This window comes from Staurois parvus, unplaced genomic scaffold (genome assembly GCF_062004578.1).
Source record: "Staurois parvus isolate SC_StPar_1 unplaced genomic scaffold, SC_StPar_1.0 ptg000137l, whole genome shotgun sequence".
Classification (NCBI taxonomy): Eukaryota; Metazoa; Chordata; class Amphibia; order Anura; family Ranidae; genus Staurois; species Staurois parvus.
The window spans coordinates 14390361-14410953 of record NW_028317933.1 but is presented as its reverse complement, the minus strand read 5'-3'; the positions used below and the strand labels follow the sequence as shown (position 1 = coordinate 14410953).

At 42.2% G+C, this 20593-nt stretch overlaps 1 protein-coding gene across 1 annotated transcript in view; it reads left to right on the top strand.

Annotated features, from left to right (window-relative positions):
- Positions 1-20593, top strand: part of LOC149465850 (protein-glutamine gamma-glutamyltransferase E-like) — a 48033-nt gene that overhangs the window by 22264 nt on the left and 5176 nt on the right. Inside the window, exons 3-11 of the mRNA XM_089673381.1 lie at positions 282-515; positions 599-717; positions 798-926; positions 2116-2293; positions 5689-5824; positions 6397-6500; positions 8753-8995; positions 14844-15170; positions 20196-20356. Coding sequence (XP_089529507.1) covers positions 282-515; positions 599-717; positions 798-926; positions 2116-2293; positions 5689-5824; positions 6397-6500; positions 8753-8995; positions 14844-15170; positions 20196-20356 — 1631 coding nt within the window. The remainder of the gene's footprint in view (positions 1-281; positions 516-598; positions 718-797; positions 927-2115; positions 2294-5688; positions 5825-6396; positions 6501-8752; positions 8996-14843; positions 15171-20195; positions 20357-20593) is intronic.

The following is a 20593-nucleotide window of genomic DNA, read 5'->3' as shown; positions in this document are numbered from 1 at the left end:
CCATTACAATTTGGTCCTTGTCAAAGTCGCTCAAATCTTTTTGCTTGGCCATTTTTTCTGCCTTCAACACATCAACTTTAGGGACAACACGCTCACTGCTGCCTAATATATCCCACCCACTTTCACATTCCACTGTCACAAGATAATCAACGCTATTTGCTTTACCTGTCAGTGGTAATAATGTTATGGCTGATAGGTGTATATCATTTTTGTTGCATAACAGGAAAGATCTATTACACCTGTTCATGTAAATAAAATGCCTGATGTTCTTTCTCCTCTAGGTCCTTCTCCATCAGAGAGCTACAAAACCAAAGCAGTGGTTCCTCTGTTAGGCGATAAAAATAAAAGCTCATGGAGTGCGGTTTTGTTAACAAACAGCAATAATACCATTTCTGTGGCTATAAACAGCTCTTCAGATGCTGTGATTGGACATTACATTATGAGCATTACTGGAAACTCTGGCACACCACAGGCCATATGTGGATTGTATCTCCTCTTTAACCCTTGGGTTCAAGGTATAAAGCATGCACCACATTTTTAAAACACTTTATTGGTATGTCAATCAAGAGTTGGTGTTTATTTTTTTCTTAATTTCCAGAGGATGATGTATTTTTACCAGATGAAAGTGAGAGACAAGAATATGTTCTGAATGAAAAAGGAGTGATATTTGTGGGAAGTGAATATAGCATCTCACCTCTGACTTGGACCTATAATCAGGTACTTTGAGTATAATGTAAATATTCATTGCTTACACTGGTGTAAAACTTAAAAGTTAGCTGGTAACTGTACTATGTTAGTTTGACAGGAGCATGATAGAGATTTGTCTTACTATAATGGACAGAAGCGTTAACTACAAAAAAGATCCAGCTTTGGATGTCTCCCAAAGAAATGATCCTCTCCATGTATGCAGGGTAGTCCATGGAACGGTGAGTTTTAACCTTCATTACATATTATTTGCACATAAACAGTGATGTAACTAAACAAGAAGCCAGGGGTGACCAAGATTATAAGGTTATAACTCCTTCTAGGAGGCAGAGAAGAAGGTCCCTGTGAGAACAGAAGTGTCAGCATATCATTGGAGAACATTTACAAAGACTGTCTCAAAGTATATTTTTGTTAAATGCAGGAATTGCAGCTTTTAAAGAAATACAACCTATTCTTTTATTTAAACTTGGACCCATTTTCATCTTAGCACCTTGTGCATTAAAAGCATGTTTTTATTTCTGTCAGTGCTGGCCCTTGCTCCACCCTAGGCTAAAGCCCAATTTGTGGGCGCTCCTATGTGAGGAGTTACAGCCAACACAAAAGTCACTGTACCCTCTCTAAGATTTCCACTGTCAACAGACTACAGGCTGTGTGATAGATGTTCCGACACAGTGGATGTTTACAAGCACCCACATACATAGTTATTAAGGAGGAAAAGAGAAACAAAACTCTAACTGGGTCATCCCTGTGCTAACTCATCCTATCACAAAGCTTTGATTCAATGTATGTGCTGATTTACAGTTGATAACAGGACACTAGTATAGCAACTGGTTGAAGTAATACTGAAAAATATGTTAATGGATTTTTAATGAATGACCAAATGGGTCTTTATATATGTCTAAAGTTCTAGTAAGTGAAGAGAAATCTTTGTAATGAAAATACGGATAGCAATAAAGTCCACAAAGGGGTTCTAATCCTTCCCCCACTCTATCCAAAACTAAAAAATCCAATATGTTAATGGATTTTAATGAATGACCAAATGGGTCTTTATATATGTCTAAAGTTCTAGTATGTGAAGAGAAATCTTTGTAATGAAAATACAGATAGCAATAAAGTCCACAAAGGGGTTCTAATCCTTCCCCACTCTATCCAAAACTAAAAAAAAAAAATGTGCCTGGACTTTTTCTACCTTAATTTTGAAAATGAAGTTAGCTAGGAAAATATATACAGTGGAAATACCCTTTAAGACTATGGTTTTTGAAATGGAATAATCTTTTTGTTACTTTGCCTTACTGTTTAGCTAGTATCTAAGCACACCTTACCATTATCTATGGAAAATAAATTTCTCTTAATAACTTGAGAGTTTATCTAACCAACTTCTCTATGTGTTTCACATACTGTATCTGCAAGTTGAACAGTAAAGATGAAAGTGGCGTTCTTGTGGAAAACTGGAGCGGGTTCTATGACGATGGGATCTGTCCCACCAGCTGGAATGGAAGTTCTGTCATCTTAAAAGATTGGTATTATAAGGGCTTCAAGCCTGTGAAATATGGACAATGTTGGGTATATGGCGGATTACTCTGCACAGGTAAGAATTATTTAAATACATGTTTATTCTTAACTCTTACTTTAGAAATAATATAGTAGAGAATGTGTATAAATCATCCAATCAACTATCACAATATACTATAAATATTAATGTCCATGTACACAGAAATCAGACATTTAGTCAAATGCAGCCAAAAGATGGCATGCTTTCAAGTGTATTCAAGAAACAAAGGGATAGCTTTTAGAAGCATTCGTAAAGGGTTCGTAGAGTGAATCTGTGTTTTGCACATATATAAGCTTAGGTAGATAAACGCTGCCGTATTATATCCAGAACATAATCACAACATAAGTGAATCAATATAGTGACATCATCAATAGTCCATAAAACTTGTACAAATTGTGCAGTCTCTTAATTTGTGCCCGTGCTTATTGTGCCAATTCACAAATTGTGCTCCCCGCCAGTGGTCCCATTCACTCACCAACTCCAATGGACTCTTAATACTATGTAAGAATCTATTGCACTTATTAAGAAGGTCCCGGTTCTGCTGATACTTGTAGTCTACCTCCGCACAGACACGCTTTTCATTTAACAGGATCACCCAACTCAGCGGTCACACAACGTAGATACACATGTATAGGAAGTAAAGGTAGGGGGTCATATAGTGTAATTGCATTTATTAGTAAAAAAACAAGCAATTAATATTGCACTCACATTAGACAGAACGATTCTAAGCATAAAATACTGAACCGGAAGTGACGCACTAACGTGCGCTCCACCGGCCATATATAACATCACCACGGCTCACACTTGCCTGTCTTTTGCACATGTTGACATCTATATACAGCTTTACTTAGCACAGAAATTGCAGCACACTTTCTTTATTCTAATAAATACAGTTTGTACTAAATTCTTTAATAGGCCTTGATATTGAGTCCCTGTGCAGAGGCTAGACCATGTATTCCCAACCAGGGTTCTGTGGAACCCTAGTGTTCCTCCAAACATTGCTAGGGGTTTCTTGAGCTGTTGTTGGTTGACTCTATCTGATGGAGCCTATATAATTCCAGGTCCAACACCATGACAACAATGATTTTGTAAGCTGTCTGTAAAGGTAATATTCTGATCACCATTGAAAGGAGGGCATTTTTTCCACTGACCACCAGCTAATTAATTTTAGCAGGGGTTCCCTCAGATCTAATAATTTTTTTCAGGGGCTCTGGGGTAAAAAGGTTGAGAACAGCTAGGCAGCTGTATGAATGGTACAATGTTGCGAAAGTTCTGCCCGTACCTTATGTCTTTATTTTTCACCTTGTTTTCCTTTATTAAAACTGTACTACCACTGGCCAGTTTTTACACTGCCGTATCGTCAGTGGTCTCTTAATTCTTATAGAAATTGACAAGACAGTTTTGCATCAGAGCAAACTAGGACAGCCTTAGTGAGCCACTGGCCAACTTATATCGGCTGATCAAAGCAGGCCAATTGCTGTTTGATGAAAACGTATGTGTCACTGCTACAACTGCTGGAAAAAGGCCTTATTTTTAACCGATGAATGAGATTAGGATGATGTTTTCTATGTATGGCAAGCTAATTTAAAAAGTAATATCAATTCTTAAACAAAATATGTGCTGACAAAGAATGCTGTCGCTGAAGCTGTCCATGACATTTATACTGTTCCATAACCCCACATACAGCTCTAAAGCAGGCCTTAAATTTCAAAGATTTGTGTTTTGTTTTTTTATGTCACCCTTGAAGCTGCATAAAGGCAGTACTCAGTTACCATTGCTTTTTTTATTTCAAAGACGATGTGCTGAACCCCTGGCAAATTTAACTCAGCAGGTTCTCTGACCTCTGCTGTCTAGCATATCTAGACTTCATCAGTCCACAACATTACATACTCAAAATCTAATCTATCAACAGTCCTCGGGTTTTGTCTTACTGATGTGTTCTGCTGTAGACAGTGGTGTATTTAGGTTTCGTGCTGCCCTAGGCAACACAAAAATTGCCCCCCCCATGGAGAGACCCTGACACCGACCAACACCCCCCTCCCCCATGAAGAGAGCTTGACATTGACCAACAACATCCCAGGCAAACCCAAGGGAGCCTTCTACTACCACCTCCCCCCATACACTGGCAACCCCCCTTCCCACCCCGGCAAGAGAGAAGACACTCACCTTCACAGCTCATCCTCGGGAGCAAGAGTCAGGCTCTGCATACACCATCGAGCAGCCCGCAGCCTCTTTCAGACCCCACCTGGTCCCCATGCTATGTGTGTCCCTTCTTCCATCTTCTTTTGGGGGGTGGTGCTGCCCCCCTGAAAAATGCTGCTGCCCCCCTGAAAAATGCCACCCTAGGCAAATGCCTTGTTGCCTTGTGGTAAATACACCCCTGGCTGTAGACCTTATTTACACACTGTTGCCCGTCTTTATAAAGGGCTGCCATGTGCAGTGCCCTAAATAGCATAAATGTCCTTAAGTCCTCTGTCCAAAAAGCTGACTCCAAGAAAACCTCTGTTTAGTGCATGGTGATGTCTAGTCAAAGGAGAAGACTTCCCTGTTATTACAACGTAGTTGGCCTTATGGCTGTACCTTGCCTACTGGGTCATTTATAAATATTCTGCATGTTCCTGTATGAAATTCTCATAACACTAGAAGTCATCAGCATCAGTTTTGTCTGTTTGTGAAGGTTTCCATTTATTCAAGCTATGCTATAACAAGTAGCAGTTTGTCACATTCTTTGGGACTTGTTATTTATTGCTAAATGCATTTGACTGCTCATTCAAGTGGCTTACTCAGTTCCAATGAGTGTAAGGAACATACATTAGTATTCATAGTCACAAGGGTCGCTCAATGTTCTTAAGCCAATTACCGTGGGATGTGTCAAGGCAGACATTAATTTCCAAGAGCATGATGAGTGTTATAAAAGTATGTGAAACCACCCTGTCCTAAATATATGATACAATCATTTTGGTGCCATGAAGCTAAGACTTGAACTAAATGTTACAGTTGACTAAAGGCATGAATTGTAAAATTGCCAGTGTGATGTTTGAAAGAGCATTATATGTAGGTGATAGATGATGTTGAAGGCCCACGCCCTTGTTTAAGGATGGTTGTTCCAGTTTGGCGTAGATGGCCTCTTTCATGCTTCTTGTAGATCAGATGCCCTCTGTCCAGATGACCAGATGTCCTCTGTTGATAACTGGATTAAGACGACTGAGTTACCAGTGCAGCTATCTACTGTATGTCAGGGTATGTTCCCAACGCTAATTACAATTAAAGAAGGCACTTAGATGAGTGGTGAAAGGTCTTCAGAATTACATAACAAGTCCAAAACTAAGCAAAATACTACCGCTAGCTCTCAGTTTTTTACATTTGTATCAAGGGAACCATAATTGTTTTTTGCACGTGCTTTTTCATACCAGTTGTTTTTATGTTTTCAGTACTCAGATGCTTAGGCATTCCAACAAGGGTCATCACCAACTTCAACTCTGCCCATGACAAGAATTCAAACCTGTTTCTAGATTTGTGTTATGACAGCCATGCAACTAGCAACGAGTCTCAGCAGGATATGATATGGTAAGCACAAGGAAATATGAAACAGAAACTAGATGAATCAGTAATGGCTAGTAAAAAATGTTTCACTATAGATGAAATAACTTTCATAATTTGCATTTGCCTAAAGGGCCATTCGTACCATATAGCACTGTGGTACTATATGCATTGCAAGTGCTTTATTATGCATTGAAATGTGCTGTACAACAGCCCATACTGCGTACTGATACTGATACTGGGTTCAAACGCAGAAAAAAATGCTTCTTCAGAATTTTTGTTTATTGCCACAAATTGAAATCCACATAGTACCTTGTGGTTCTCTACAGTGAAATGTAGCACAGCCAACTTGCAGGGCAGGCTTTGAACACTGCTACTAATGGGAGGTAGCGGTTTAATGTTGTCAGCCTGCAACAGGAGGTGCTGTTACTGCCAGGATCTGAATATAAGAAAATTTTAAGCAGATTCACAAAAAAGTATTTTCTTAGGAAATCTGTGTACAGAGAGACATGATGCTGTACATACTGAAAATTGATTTAGGGTTTACATACACTTTAGATTCGGCATTACATAATGTTCTTATACACATGATTTTGCAGGAATTTCCATGTCTGGAATGAGTCCTGGTTCGCCCGTAATGATCTAGACCCGGCATATAATGGTTGGCAGGTTATGGATGCAACACCACTGGAGTTAAGTGAAGGTATACAATAAGTGACAATGTTTCTACAAACAAACAATTTCATCTTTTTTTTTTTTTCATATTCATTATTTTGAAAAGAGAAAGGCAGCCAGCATTCCGCAGGCAGTAAATATACATTGTAAAGAGGCAAGACAAGATCAGGTAGCATGTACTGTGTAAAGGGCATACAACATAAGTTACATACAAGTCAATGTTTGGTTCTCAATGTGGGTACAGCGAAAGGTACTCCACCAGATAGCCATCTGTTAAAGACCAGATATGCCCCATGGTATAAGAAGCACTAATAACTCGTAATAAGTTGTAATACCCAAGATAGTTAGACAGCTACAACTAGACGGTAAAGCCTGGAGGATGCCTGGCATACCAAAACAAGTTTTTTATTTAGTACAGGGGAACAGATAGTGGGATGAGGAAAAGGGTAAGGTAAGGCCGTAGAGTAGATCGCAGCTGGGAGGGAAGGAGAAGAAAGAAAAAGAAATAGAAAAAAGGGGGGGGGGGGAGCTGGCAATAAGGGGATAATGGCTGGGTAACTAGGTATGCTTCAAGAGAAGTATTACGAATTTGGATCTAAGAGTGCTGTGCCTTCATCAGAGCAATACAAAGCAGCATGCTTACATAGTAAAGCACACACAGACAACATAGTAAACAGCACACAGTTAACCCTTTGATCGCCCCAGATGTTAACCCCTTCCTGCCCAGTGTCATTAGTACAGTGTCAGTGCTTTTTGGTAGCACTGATCACTGTATTAGTGTCACTGGGGATGTCAGTGGCAGTTAGTCAGTTCAGTGTCAGAATGCCCACCGCAGTCCCGCGATCCCACTATAAGTCGCTGATTGCCACCATTACTGGTAAAAAAAACAACATTCCAGTATATATACAGCCATTTGTAGACGCTCTAACTTTCACGTAAAACAATAAATTTACACGTATTCTGATTTTTTTTTTTGCAAAGACATGTAGCAGAATACATTTTGGCCTAAATTTATGACAAAATTTGAATTTTAAATTTTTTTACTGGATATGTTTTACAGCAAGAGGTCAAAAATATTTTTTTTTTCAAAATTGTTGGTCTTTTTTTGTTTATAGCGAAAAAAATAAAAAAATACAGAGGCAATTAAATACCACCAAAAGGAAGCTCCCTTTATGGGAAAAAAAGGACATAAATTTCATGTGGGTGCAGCATTGCATGACTGCGCAATTGTCACTTAAAATAACACAGCGCCATATCGAAAAAAATGGTTTGATCAGGAAGAGGGGTAAATCCTTTTGAGGGCAAGTGGTTAAATAATATATTTGTTTTGTTTTTCTTTTTAACCTTTGTTGCACATCAATGCTGCTGATCATCATTGGTTTTTAGTATGCCAGCAGCTAGACCACATGGTGCCCAAGGATTTAATGCTGCACAGTAAAAACCTGTGGCTTTGTTTAGCCAACAGGCAGGCTCGATCCACTCACTCACTTGTTAACATTTGTAGGGCAATTTGGGGAAATTTTTAGTCATTTTTCCAAGGCTCCCCTGGAGAACCTAGAAGGCACCCCAGTGTGCCATGGCTGCCTGGTTGAAAAAGCTTGGTTCAAAGCACCCACAGACACATGGATGAATGCTCCGAACACACACTATCAGCATTAGTGCATACTTTTGAGAGTACATTTTTCCAGTCCCTAGCATATCCACTGGTCTAGGGAGAGTGATTATGCAGACTCTGTATGCTGTATGGCTGTGTCCATAAAGACTGAATATTGGCTTACCTATATCAGTTCAGCCCTGTGCCTGTCTTCAGAGGCACTGGTCTCTGTTCCTCTGCTCATGGGACACAGAGGCAGCAGCGGGAGTCATTGGATTCCTTCTACTGTTAATCAAATCCTGTGAGGAGGAAGCAGGGGGTGGGACTAAGCCATGCTGTGTGTTTCTATGGACACATACAGTCCATCAAGTGGCGTGCTATGGGGGCTCACACAGAAGAGGAGGAGCCGAGAATTCTGGTGGGGGAACCCAGAAGAGAAGGTTCGGGGCTGCTCTCTGCAAGTAACTATAACACATTTTTTATTTTAATTTAAAAAAAACATCCTTTACAACCCCTTTAAGAATCTGTTTCGGGGAAGGGGACAGTAAAAGTGAAATTGTCAGTTTGGCCTGTGCTGGCAGATTCACTTTAAAAACTCTAATACATTTGGCACTTTTGTGGTAGACTTTTTAAGTATAAAGCTTTCAAATAGTGTGGCAAACTTTTAAATGCTTTTTTTACTGTAGGACTATATCGCTGCGGCCCTGCACCACTGGTAGCCATTCGGGAAGGAGATGTTGACCTCAAGTATGATGTTGGCTTTATGTTTGCTTCAGTTAACGCTGACCTAACACAATGGATAATATTTAGTGATGGCACTAAGAAGAGAGTCTCTAATGACACCAAATACATTGGAAAATATATCAGCACAAAGGCCCTGGGGACTGATGACCGTATGGATGTCACAAACTTGTACAAGTACCCAGAAGGTAGGAGAAGCCTGACAGGTCCCAGTCCTTATGATACAGATAAAATCATATCTAACCTCGAAAAACAAAAAATGTTATATGTTGCAGCTTAGCGGGGACTGTCAGTCACTGCTCTCTGATCCAAGAAGGCCATAAACTGGGTGATCAATGGTCATATGATCACTCAGTTCTCAGTCTTACAGCAGATGTGGGACCTCTGCAGAGGTGAGTATGAAGATTTGTTTATGTACCCCAAACCTCTCCTATAAAGTCTTTGTTGTGATGTTTGAGAATCCTTAAAGGAGACCCCAGCCCATTTTAATTAACTCCAGCCCACACCAGAAAGCCAGCTTTTTCCTAGTGCTCTGCACCAGCCCACAGATGACGCCCACATCATCCTCACTAGATCTCATAAAATAATACATTTCTTTTTTTTCTGATGAGATCTCACACATTAATGTGAATAAAATCCTATAATGTTGCGCTCCCAAAACACTCCAATTTATATATGGAATCACTTTATCTATGTCCTAAGGACCATATGCAGAAAAAATATAAAAATAAAAAAATAAAAAAATATATATATAATAAATCAAATGACATAAAAAATATACTGAATTAATATTAAAAAACCTCCGTGATTATACTAAAATAATAACTGTGATTAAAGAATGAATATTACTTCACTTATAAAAAATTATTCAAATGATCAATGTGCATAAATAAATTAATAAATGCATATGTGAAAACAGTGTCCCAAATAATAAAAGTGACTTTGTGCTGTTAATTAATCTTCAATCCATATTGCATGTGAATCTGTGACTGATTGTGAATCCTCCCATTAGTGCAGATGTACGCTCACCTCCTTCTCTGCCTATAATTAGGCTATATGCGCTGTCAGAGGCATGCACCCGTGGTCCGGCAAACGAACTGACTCCCTCCGAGTGACGTTACAGGGACTGTAACGTCACTCGGAGGGAGTCAGTTCGTTTGCCGGACCACGGGTGCATGCCTCTGACAGTCAGCGGAGGACTCGGTTCACATTGTGATACGGATTTTTGAATACAACACATGTGAGTGTTATACTTGGAGTCAATAAAGCCAATCTTTATAAAGGATAAAACACCATGTTGAGATCTTTTTCCTATGTGGAGAGCCGTATGGAGATGAGAGTATAGAGGAGTTGAATCCTCTGGAGAAGGGATCAATCCCAGAGCATATGTCAATAGCGACGGATATCCATTGTGTCAAAGGAGGGAGTCCTAGTCAAGTAGGTTCCATAGGAGGAGAACCAAAAGCGCATATAGCCTAATTATAGGCAGAGAAGGAGAGCCGTATGGAGATGAGAGTATAGAGGAGTTGAATCCTCTGGAGAAGGGATCAATCCCAGAGCATATGTCAATAGCGACGGATATCCATTGTGTCAAAGGAGGGAGTCCTAGTCAAGTAGGTTCCATAGGAGGAGAACCAAAAGCGCATATAGCCTAATTATAGGCAGAGAAGGAGGTGAGCGTACATCTGCACTAATGGGAGGATTCACAATCAGTCACGGATTCACATGCAATATGGATTGAAGATTAATTAACAGCACAAAGTCACTTTTATTATTTGGGACACTGTTTTCACATATGCATTTATTAATTTATTTATGCACATTGATCATTTGAATAATTTTTTATAAGTGAAGTAATATTCATTCTTTAATCACAGTTATTATTTTAGTATAATCACGGAGGTTTTTTAATATTAATTCAGTATATTTTTTATGTCATTTGATTTATTATATATATATTTTTTTATTTTTTTATTTTTATATTTTTTCTGCATATGGTCCTTAGGACATAGATAAAGTGATTCCATATATAAATTGGAGTGTTTTGGGAGCGCAACATTATAGGATTTTATTCACATTTTTTTCACATTGGTAGTTATGTGTTAGATGTTTGCGATCCGACTATATAGAGGATATATATTTTATGTTGTATATCAGGGAGACCTTTTTTTGTTTTCTGGCTCGCAAGATACTTTAAATATCTCACACATTAATGACAAGAGCTTCCTGGAAAGTATTGGTGATGTTGCCTTTCCAGAAAGCAGCTGTGTGGTCAAGAGAGACTTGCCTGTAGAGAATAGGAAGTAAGATACAATTAATTGTGAATGCAGGTGATTTGGGAGCAGCATACAAAGGTGTATTTTTGAGGAAGGAGGGGGTAATCTGATTTAGTACGAGGGGCATTCTAGGCAAACAGGGACCAGGGGCGGACTGACCATTTGGAAACTCGGGCACTGCCCAAGGGCCCGGGGTCAGTAGGGTGTCCCATGAGATGCCCCTGGTACTTTTTTCATAGGTTTTTTTGAGTTTGGGCAAGGACACAGGGGCCCCATGATCCCCTATTGCCCGGGGGCCCCATGAGTTGTCAGTCTGCCCCTGACAGAGACTTTTAATTTTACAGGTATAAAAAGGGATGCTAGCATAGTGGTACTACACGCAGTGGTAAGTGGCAAGTGTATCCTATTACTGATGTTGTGGGCCAGTCCAGAGACCGTTAATCAAGATGGCAGACAACAGTGTTAGTGTGTGCACAGAACAGCGTATGGTGATAAAGTTTCTTGTGAAGGAAGGTGTAAAGCCTGCAGATATCTAAAGAAGTTTTCAAGCACAGTACAGTGAAGAGACACTCAGCTGCAGTAAGATATTTGAATGGTGTCAACGTTTCAAAGATGGCCGTACTGTATGTCCGTCAGTGACGATCTCAGATACTGTGGTTCCCAGCATAGAATGCCTAGCCCTGGATAATCAGCACAAAACCTGTCATGAAATTGCAGAGATGAATATTTTTGTGGCAACGGTTTCCACAGTCATGACGGAGTAAAGCAGACTGTTAGGCATACTGACAAATCTTTCTATGCCAAAGCTTTCCAGGCATTACTTAAATACTGGGATAAGTGTATAAAGGTAGCAGAGGAGCATGTAAAAAAATAAATGCAGTTCCCACTCCTTGAAATTTATTCTTTTATTATATAAACACAAATGTTCCGGTTTGACTTGAATACCCTTCGTAATTTCTTCACGTTGCATCAATAATTGAAGCTTTTATTTTCTGTTAAAATGTGTAAGTAAAATCATAGCTGGAGACTGGCTGTCTGATTCCCTTCCCCTGGCAACAGTAAAATCCAAAATTCCTTGGGTGCTCATTATTGACAAACTGACTTCTAAACGTACTGACACTATGCGTACCTTTTTACAAAACCTGAGACCCGTGGATTTCGAATTACATGCCATCTGATTTTGATCGCTGTCTATTAGATCTATGAGGAATGAACCCATCTGATTGTCAAAAAGACAAAACTCTAGTGACCTATGTGATGCTCCCCCTTGTACCTCCATTCCTTTCCTCTCTGTTTCCCTTCCTCTTCTTTCCTCTCTACTGTTACAGTTCTCTTTTAAGAATTACTTTCGATACGTATCAAGAGCCTTGTAATAAAGAAATGCTTTCTTATTGGCACTCTGTGCCTCCCAAGATTCTTGGACACTGAATACTTTGTGATGTTGGCAGTGCCGTCGCTATCACCTGGCACACTAGGCAGCCACCTAGGGCGCACTGCCACCTAGGGCACAGCAAACCCTTGCCTCACCTCTTCCTTCTCTTCCTGCTCCCATCACCCCCCAGGCTCCCGGTGTCCATCTCGGAGTCCTTGAGGGAACAGGACCGGCGTAGGACTGTTAGCTACAAAATTTCCTTCAGATCCCAGTTCATCGCTCCGGCTGCAGAGAGGGAGGGCACTCTGGTGTCCTGATTGTTGCTACACAGGGCCCTGTAGGTATCCAGAGCACACAGGGACCTGAACAGTAGGGAAATCCAGTTGTGAGCAAGCCAGGGAGGGGGATTAGGGCAGGGAAAACAATCACAGGAACGATGTCCTGTGTCTCGTTCCTATGATTTCTCCCCCTGATGCACCCAGAATTGCCACATTTTTCTGCCTGGACTGAGTCTCTGTGGTGGAGGCTCCCCAGGTGTCCCACTACCCCACACTCCCTGGTGACCAGGAGCTGGGGAAACCTGTCTGGGAATCACCCAGACAATCCAGGTTTTGAATCACGTGTCCAGATTTCAGTCCGCCTGAAACCTGGAAATATTATTCAGACCAGACCAGAGCTGTAGCTTCAGGAAGCCGGTGAGGCTTCCCTGTCATACCTGAACAGGAGTGGTGGCTGGGTGGCATTTACTAGGATATTTAATCTGTATTTTCCTCTTGCAGCAGCTGAATGTCATCTTCTCTTCCTCTCCCTCCCCGCCAGCACTCAGCTGTTGCAGGAGGAAAATACAGATGAGCCCGTTCTAGTAAATGCCACCCCTCCTGTCCAGCTTCCTCTTTCTTCTGCTGCCCCCGGCCCCTGTGTGCTCCCCTAGTCCGCTCCCTTTCCCCCCTCTCTTCCCAGCCATTAGACCAGGTGTCTCCAGCTGCAGGGAGCTCAGTGACTACTAGGTGGCAGAGGCACACAGACCATTTTATTTTTTATTTTTTTTTGGGGGGGAGGGGTTGTTGGCCTGTGTTCTACGATACTACCTCTGATATTTTCTGATGTCTTTGAATTAATAACAAAAACCAATGAACGAAAAAGAAAACGTAACTGATTTCATGCCCATGATCTTTCATTTTTCTAGGAAGAGACTAGTTGCTAAGCACAAAACCCTGCCAAAAAGCACTTTTCATTCACTCTCACTGAAGTTTATAGGGCCAAAAACAGAAAATGCTGCACCAGGTACAAGCACCTTTTCAAAAATCGCACAGCATTGTGTTGCGTTGCGTGAACAGGCACCATTGAGCAGGATCCCCAACCTTTTTGGCACCCATTACAGATTTTGTGGAAAACAATTTTGTCACGGACCGGAGGGGGGGATTTTAAGTGATGGTTTCAGGGTGATTCAAGCGCATTACTTTTATTGTGTACTTTATTTCTATTAATGTTGCATTGTAATATATAAAGAAATAAATGTACAACTCACCATAATGCAGAATCAGTGGGAGCCCTGATCTTGCTTTTCTGCAACTTGACAGTTCCATCTGGGGGTGATAGGGACAGTGTGTTGCTTATGTCAGGTCTACTTCCTAATCCCATTTTGGTTGCTGTCACTGCACTGTCCTGCTTCACAAAGAAAGGATGTTGGAAATGGCAGTAGGCTTTTCAGTGCTTTTGTGGCAGTCTCAGGATATTCCTACTTGACTTTAATTCAGAATGCATGCAGTTTTGAAGTTGTCTCAAACATACTTTTAAGGCCACTGTCATATACGATCTCAAGCAGTTGATCCTCTTCTAGCATTGACAAAGTAAATTCAACTGGCTTATTCACAAATGATAATCTGTATTTTCAGCCAATCCCCAGCATTAGCATCATCGCCTCAGCTCCACCTCAGATCATCGGACATTAGATTCTCATAAGAAGTGTGCATTCTAGATCCCTTGCAAGCTCCATTTACAGTAGGGTTCAGATACAGATGAAGCTTTAGTCGCTTGCCCACCACTCACCTCCTGCTGTGCGGCCTGGTTTCTATCAAGCCATGGACTAGTACTGGTCCCAGGCCTGGGGGTTGGGGACCTCTGCTATAGAGAATAATGTAATTTCCAATGTCTTGCATTGCAGTGCAATGGCAGACACTGAAGAAATCACACTAGTGTAATCAAGGCATTTCTTCTTTTAGATGCTAAATAATGTTATGCATATACAATATGCAGTATTAAGTAGACATACCTTACATTGTTTATGTAATCCTTTTCCCAGGAACTTGTATCTCTGACTCCAAAAAAAATTGTCTTCCAAATAAAACTTTTTTAAAATCACATGAAGAATCAACATTCTCTTTACAGGGTCCATCATGGAACGGGAGATATTTTACAAGGCAATTGACAAGTTGTTACAGAGTCCTTCTGTGGATTTTGAGAAAAAATTGCTACTTTTTAGAAGAAAAGAGGAATATAAACTACATCAAGGAACGGGACTGCATGGAGCATTTTCATTGTTCCAGAAGCCAACGCTTGGACAGGACATAAGTATGATACTGAGCCTGAAAAACACGACGCCAAGTAGTATCAAAGTGATTGTGAATATGACCGCATCCAGCATTCTGTATACTGGGAAACACAAGCATGAGATCTGGGCAGACGCAAAGGCTCTTCCTCTGGATCCTAAAGAAGGTATGGATTTGGCCACAAGAGTTTGAAAATCATTATGGTACGGATTCTCGGGTATAAGAAAGTTTAAAGTTAAACTACAAACATCTAAATGCACAGGAAAAAATATTGCCTGTGACAGTGGAACAAACTGTTCTCTGTAAAATTAAAAAAAATTAGTGGTTATTAAAAACCACCAAAAGAAAGCTCTCTCTCTTTGTTGGGTGATGTGTTGCATTACAGAGTAATTGTAAGTCAGACTATCACAGAACCGGAAACTGAAAAATTATCTGTCAATAAAGGGGTACGGCCTAGTATTCAGAAGTGGTAAATTTCCCCTGGCCCAGCAACATATACTTATCTTTACTTCTTTCCCCAGTTACTTAGTTCAGCTAAGTAAGAAAAATACTGGGTCCTAATGCATAGTTGCCAACATTGAAAAAAAATTTTCAGGGACACTTTTTTTTGCTGTGCTCCCAGTTGGCCACTTTAGGTGGAGAATAAATGTTAATTAGGGGCAGGGCATTCATTTAAAATGGGTGTGATTCTAAACAGGCATATCATTAAAGCTGATGTTTAGCTAAAAAAAAAAAATTCTTTAGAGCTTTAGTGAGTTTACTTACCAGTAGTGATGGTAATGTCAAGCCACTGGATACTGGAAAATTCATCTGTGCAGGGATTCCCCATCTTCTTCTTGCCTCTGAGCTTCCATTGCGAGGGCTATTAGCTTTGAGTCTTCTGTGAAGCTCACCCTCATTTCACAGCCGATCAACTGCTAGTGCCCCCCCCCCCACCAGACCACTGTACCCACCCCCAGCATTACTCTGCCACCAGCAGACCTTTCCACCATCAGCACATCTTTAACTCCAATGCCCCCCAGAACACCTCTGCCTCCAATGACTTCTCTAGAGCACCTCTGCCTGCAATGATTCCTCCAGAGAACCTCTTCCTCCAATGACTCCCCCAGAACACCTCTGTCCCCAATGATTCCTCCAGAACACCTCTGCCCACAATGATTCCTCCAGAACACCTCTGCAAACAATGATTTCTCCAGAGCACCTCTGCTTTCAATGACTCCTCCAGAACACCTCTGCCTCCACAGAATTTCTTTGCCTCCAATGACTCTTCTAGAACACCTTTGCCTCCAATGACTCCCTCAGAACACCTCTGCCTCCAATGACATCCTCAGAAGACCTCTGCCTCCAATGACTCCCCCAGAACATCTCTACCTCCAATGACTCCTCCAGAATACCTCTGCCTCCAATGACTCCCCCAGAACACCTCTGTCTCTAATGACTCTCCTAGAACACCTCTGCCTCCAATGACTCTTCCAGATCACCTTTGCCTCCAATGACTCCTCCAGAACACCTTTCCTCCAATGCCTCCTCCAGAACACCTCTGCCTCCAATGACTCCTCTAGAACACATCTGCCTCCAATGACTCCCCCAGAACACCTCTGCCTCCAATGACTCTTCCAGAACACCTCTGCCTCCAATGACTCTCCTAGAACACCTCTGCCTCCAATAACTCTTCCAGAACACCACTGCCTCCAATGACTCCCCCAGAACACCTCTACCTCCAATGACTCATCCAGAACACCTCTGCCTCCAATGACTCCCCCAGAACACCTCTGCCCCCAATGACTCTCCTAGAACAGCTCTGCCTCCAATGACTCTTCCAGAACACCTCTGCCTCCAATGACTCTCCTAGAACACCTCTGCCTTCAATGGCTCCTCCAGAACACCTCTGCCTGCAATGACTCCTTCAGAACACCTCTGCTTTCACCCCCAAGCACACCTCTTCCGCCACTGCCCCCCCAGCACACTTCTTCCTCCAATGTCTCCCATAGTACTCCTCTGCCACTAATGTGCCCACAGCACACTTCTGCCTCCAGTGCTTTCCCAATAAACCTTTTCCTCCCAATGAGGTCTTGCCATTGCTTCTCCTGTCTGTAACACATTATGGAAATGGGGGAGAAAATCTCATGATTCTCCTCCAGCATTCTTCTTCTTCTTCCATTGCCCTTCAGAGCATCTCTACCTCCAATGCCTCCCCCAGCACACCTCTGTCTCCAAATTGCACCCCAGCACACTTCTGTCAACAAACCCCGCCCCCCCGCCTCCATTTCTAGCCTCCCTCCTGCACATCACTACCTTCTATTCTCTCCCCCTCAGCCCAGCTCTGTCTCCTATTCTCCTCCCCAGCACATTTCTGTAACCAATGCCCCCCAGCACACCTCTGCTTACTTCCCCCCCCCCCCCATTACACCTCTGCTTCCATCCCCAGCACACATCTCTCTCCAATTCCCCAGTCACACCTTTGTTTCCAATTCCTCCCCCCAGCATATCTCAGCCTTCCAACCCCCCTCCCCCAGCACACCTCTGCTTCCACCCTCCACTCCTTCTCCAGCACACCAGCACATTTCTGCTTCCTTTATATTTCCTTCTCCAGTACACCTCTGCATCCACCCTCCAGCTTCCTCCAGCGCACCCCTGCTTCCATGTCCCCCCCTTCCTCCATGTTCCCCCCTTTATCCAGCGCATCCCTGCTTCCATGTACCCCCCTTCCTCCAGGGCACCCCTACGTCCATGTTCCTCCATTCCTCCAGCACACTCCTGCTTCCATGTTCCCCCCTTCCTCCAGTGCACCCCTGCCTCCATGTTCCCCCCTTCCTCCAGCACATCCCTGATTCCATGTTTCCCCATTCCTCCAGCGCACCCCTGCATCCGTGTCCCCCCATTCCTCCAGCTCACCCCTGCATTTATGTTCCCCCCTTCAGTGCACCCCGGTTCCATTTTCCCCCTTCCTCCAGCACACCCCTGTGTCCATGTCCCCCCCTTCCACCAGCTCATACCTGCTTCCATGCTCCCCATTCCTCCAGCTCACCCCTGCATCCATGTCCCCCCATTTCTCCAGCTCACCCCTGCGTTCATGTTCCCCCCTTCCTCCAGCTCACCCCTGCTTCAATGTTTCCCCCTTCCTCCAGCGCACTCCTGTATCCATGTCCTCCCATTCCTCCAGCTTACCCCTGCGTTCATGTTCCCCCCTTCCTCCAGCGCACCCCTGCGTCCATGTCCCCCCTTTCCTCCAGCGCACCCCTGCGTCCATGTTCCCCACTTTCTCCAGCGCATCCCTGCGTCCATGTTCCCCCATTCCTTCAGCACACCCCTGAGTCCATGTCCCCCCTCTTCCTCCAGCAAACACCTTCTTCCATGTCCCCCCCTTCCTCAAGCGCACCCCTGCTTCCATGTTCCCCCATTCCTCCAGCACATTCATACGTCCATGTTCCCTCTTTCCCTGTATACTGGGCTTACACAGGGCTGTCTTTGCTCACTCCCCACAGCTGAAGCATGTTTTATTGTTAGTAATTGATGGTAATTGCTTACGTTATCCATGTCAGTGGTTTTATTCTGATTGCACCAGTAGTTCCCTTTTCTTTTATAAATGTGTTACACTTGAGCTGAATATCAGATCAAGCAAGGAGGGGCCAACAGAATGATTCCATGCATGTTCAGCAGCTCTGTTGGGGGTTAAAAAGTGCTGTTTAACCTCATTTCAGTATAGGAGGTCAAAAGTGGAGGTGAGCAGATTGGAAACATCACATGGTGGAGTGCACTGTGTTCATTTGGTGCAATATGTACAGTACAAAGAAGATATTGGAGTGATCACAACTTTATCTACTGGTGTTTGGAGTTACAACTGAGAGCTGGACTTTCAATATTTACTGTATTTTGAGACACTTCTCTTGTATTATTAGATGTGTTAAGAGCACCATTTATTTTACATGTATATTTAGGCCTAGTTTACACTGGCATTGAGATCAGGTGTCTGAGGTGTCTGAGGGTAATTTTTTAATGCTCCTCAAACGCCTATGCAAATGATACTATGGGCAGCACACAGTTCACATTATCAAAACATGAAGTGTTAGCGTCGCACTGCTTCAAAATTGAACCCTCATGTCGAGTCAGGAGTTTGACGCCTTCAAAAGCCTCCTATTCAAGTCTATGGTGATGCTCCACAAATGCTCTGTCAGGCGTTTGCGGGGCATTTATGATGTGGTTGAGGAGCGTTAATAACATTGCAGTTTATGATAGGTGTCTGAGGTCTGGATTTAAGGCTTGTAAAATGCTTCAGAACTGCACATAGGGCATTTGGGGAGTATTTTTAATGCTTTTTAAAAAGTCAGTCTAATGCCCACACTAAAGCTCATAAACGCCTGTCTAACACCTATACTAAAGCTATAGGAGCGTTAGAAATTTATTCCAGTGTGAACAACCCCTTAGGGTATTGCTACACTATATTTGTTTTTGGTTTGTACATATTGGGTGGAGTAGAGTCACCAATTTGGTGTTTAGTTGGTAACCCGATTGTTGTGTCAGCATATATTTGAGGACTGCGCAGATTGATTTATTTGTTTTGATTTTGATTCCATTGAAGATGTCTGGAGGTTAGATGCCCGACTTTTGTGCACTGGTTGAAGGTGGTTGTTGGGGACTTTGCACTTTGGTGTATCCATCTTGCCCAAATTTCATAAAATGTATCATATTGAAATACCAGCATTCAGCCTTCATAATGGTATTGACCTTAATAATCCATTCAACGGTGGTCGGCAGATGGGACTTCTTCCAGAGGGCTGGGATAAGAGTTTTGGCAGCATTAAGAAGATGTAGTATTATATCTATCTTATAATAGAGCCCCGCTTTTATGGTCATAGGCAGAAGGACCTTAAAGTAAACCAGTCAAACTGGGCACATAATGGATAAATAAGTAAGCTGTGATAGCCACTTATCAAATCAATAGGTAGAGGCGGACACATAGGAAACTGGATTATATACGGATCTTGTAAAACCTTGGTCCTGCCTCCCTCTTCTGTTTGAGCCTTTCTATTGGTCCTTTCATATGTGGCAGATATTTTAAAATAATATAATAAATACTTCCAAAGTTTTATATATTAGTTATCTCTGAAATTTCAATTTCTAGCTATGTAACACTAGCACTATGAAATCTGTAAAACATTGCCATCATTTCCATTTTCTTAACTGTTCCCAGAAAAACTTATATCCATTGCCCTGACATATGCCATGTATGAGAAATATGTGAGTGAAGACAACATGATTCGTATGACAGCTTTGTGCATGGTTGAGGGGACGGAGGAACGTATTTTACTGGAAATGGATGTAAACTTTGCAAAGCCTTCAGTCAATGTCCAGGTAACACAATTGCAAACCCTGCAGTGGAAACGTTTTGTATGTGTAAACATATATGTTATACATGAAGCCCAGTCATTTTGATTTATTGCAGACACAATGGGGTTTATTTACTAAAGCTGGAGAGTCCAAAATCAGACTCCCTTCTGCATAGAAACCAATCAGCTTCTAACCTCAGCTTGTTCAATGAAGCTTTGGCAATGAAACCTGGAAGCTGATTGGTTTCTATGCAGAAGGGAG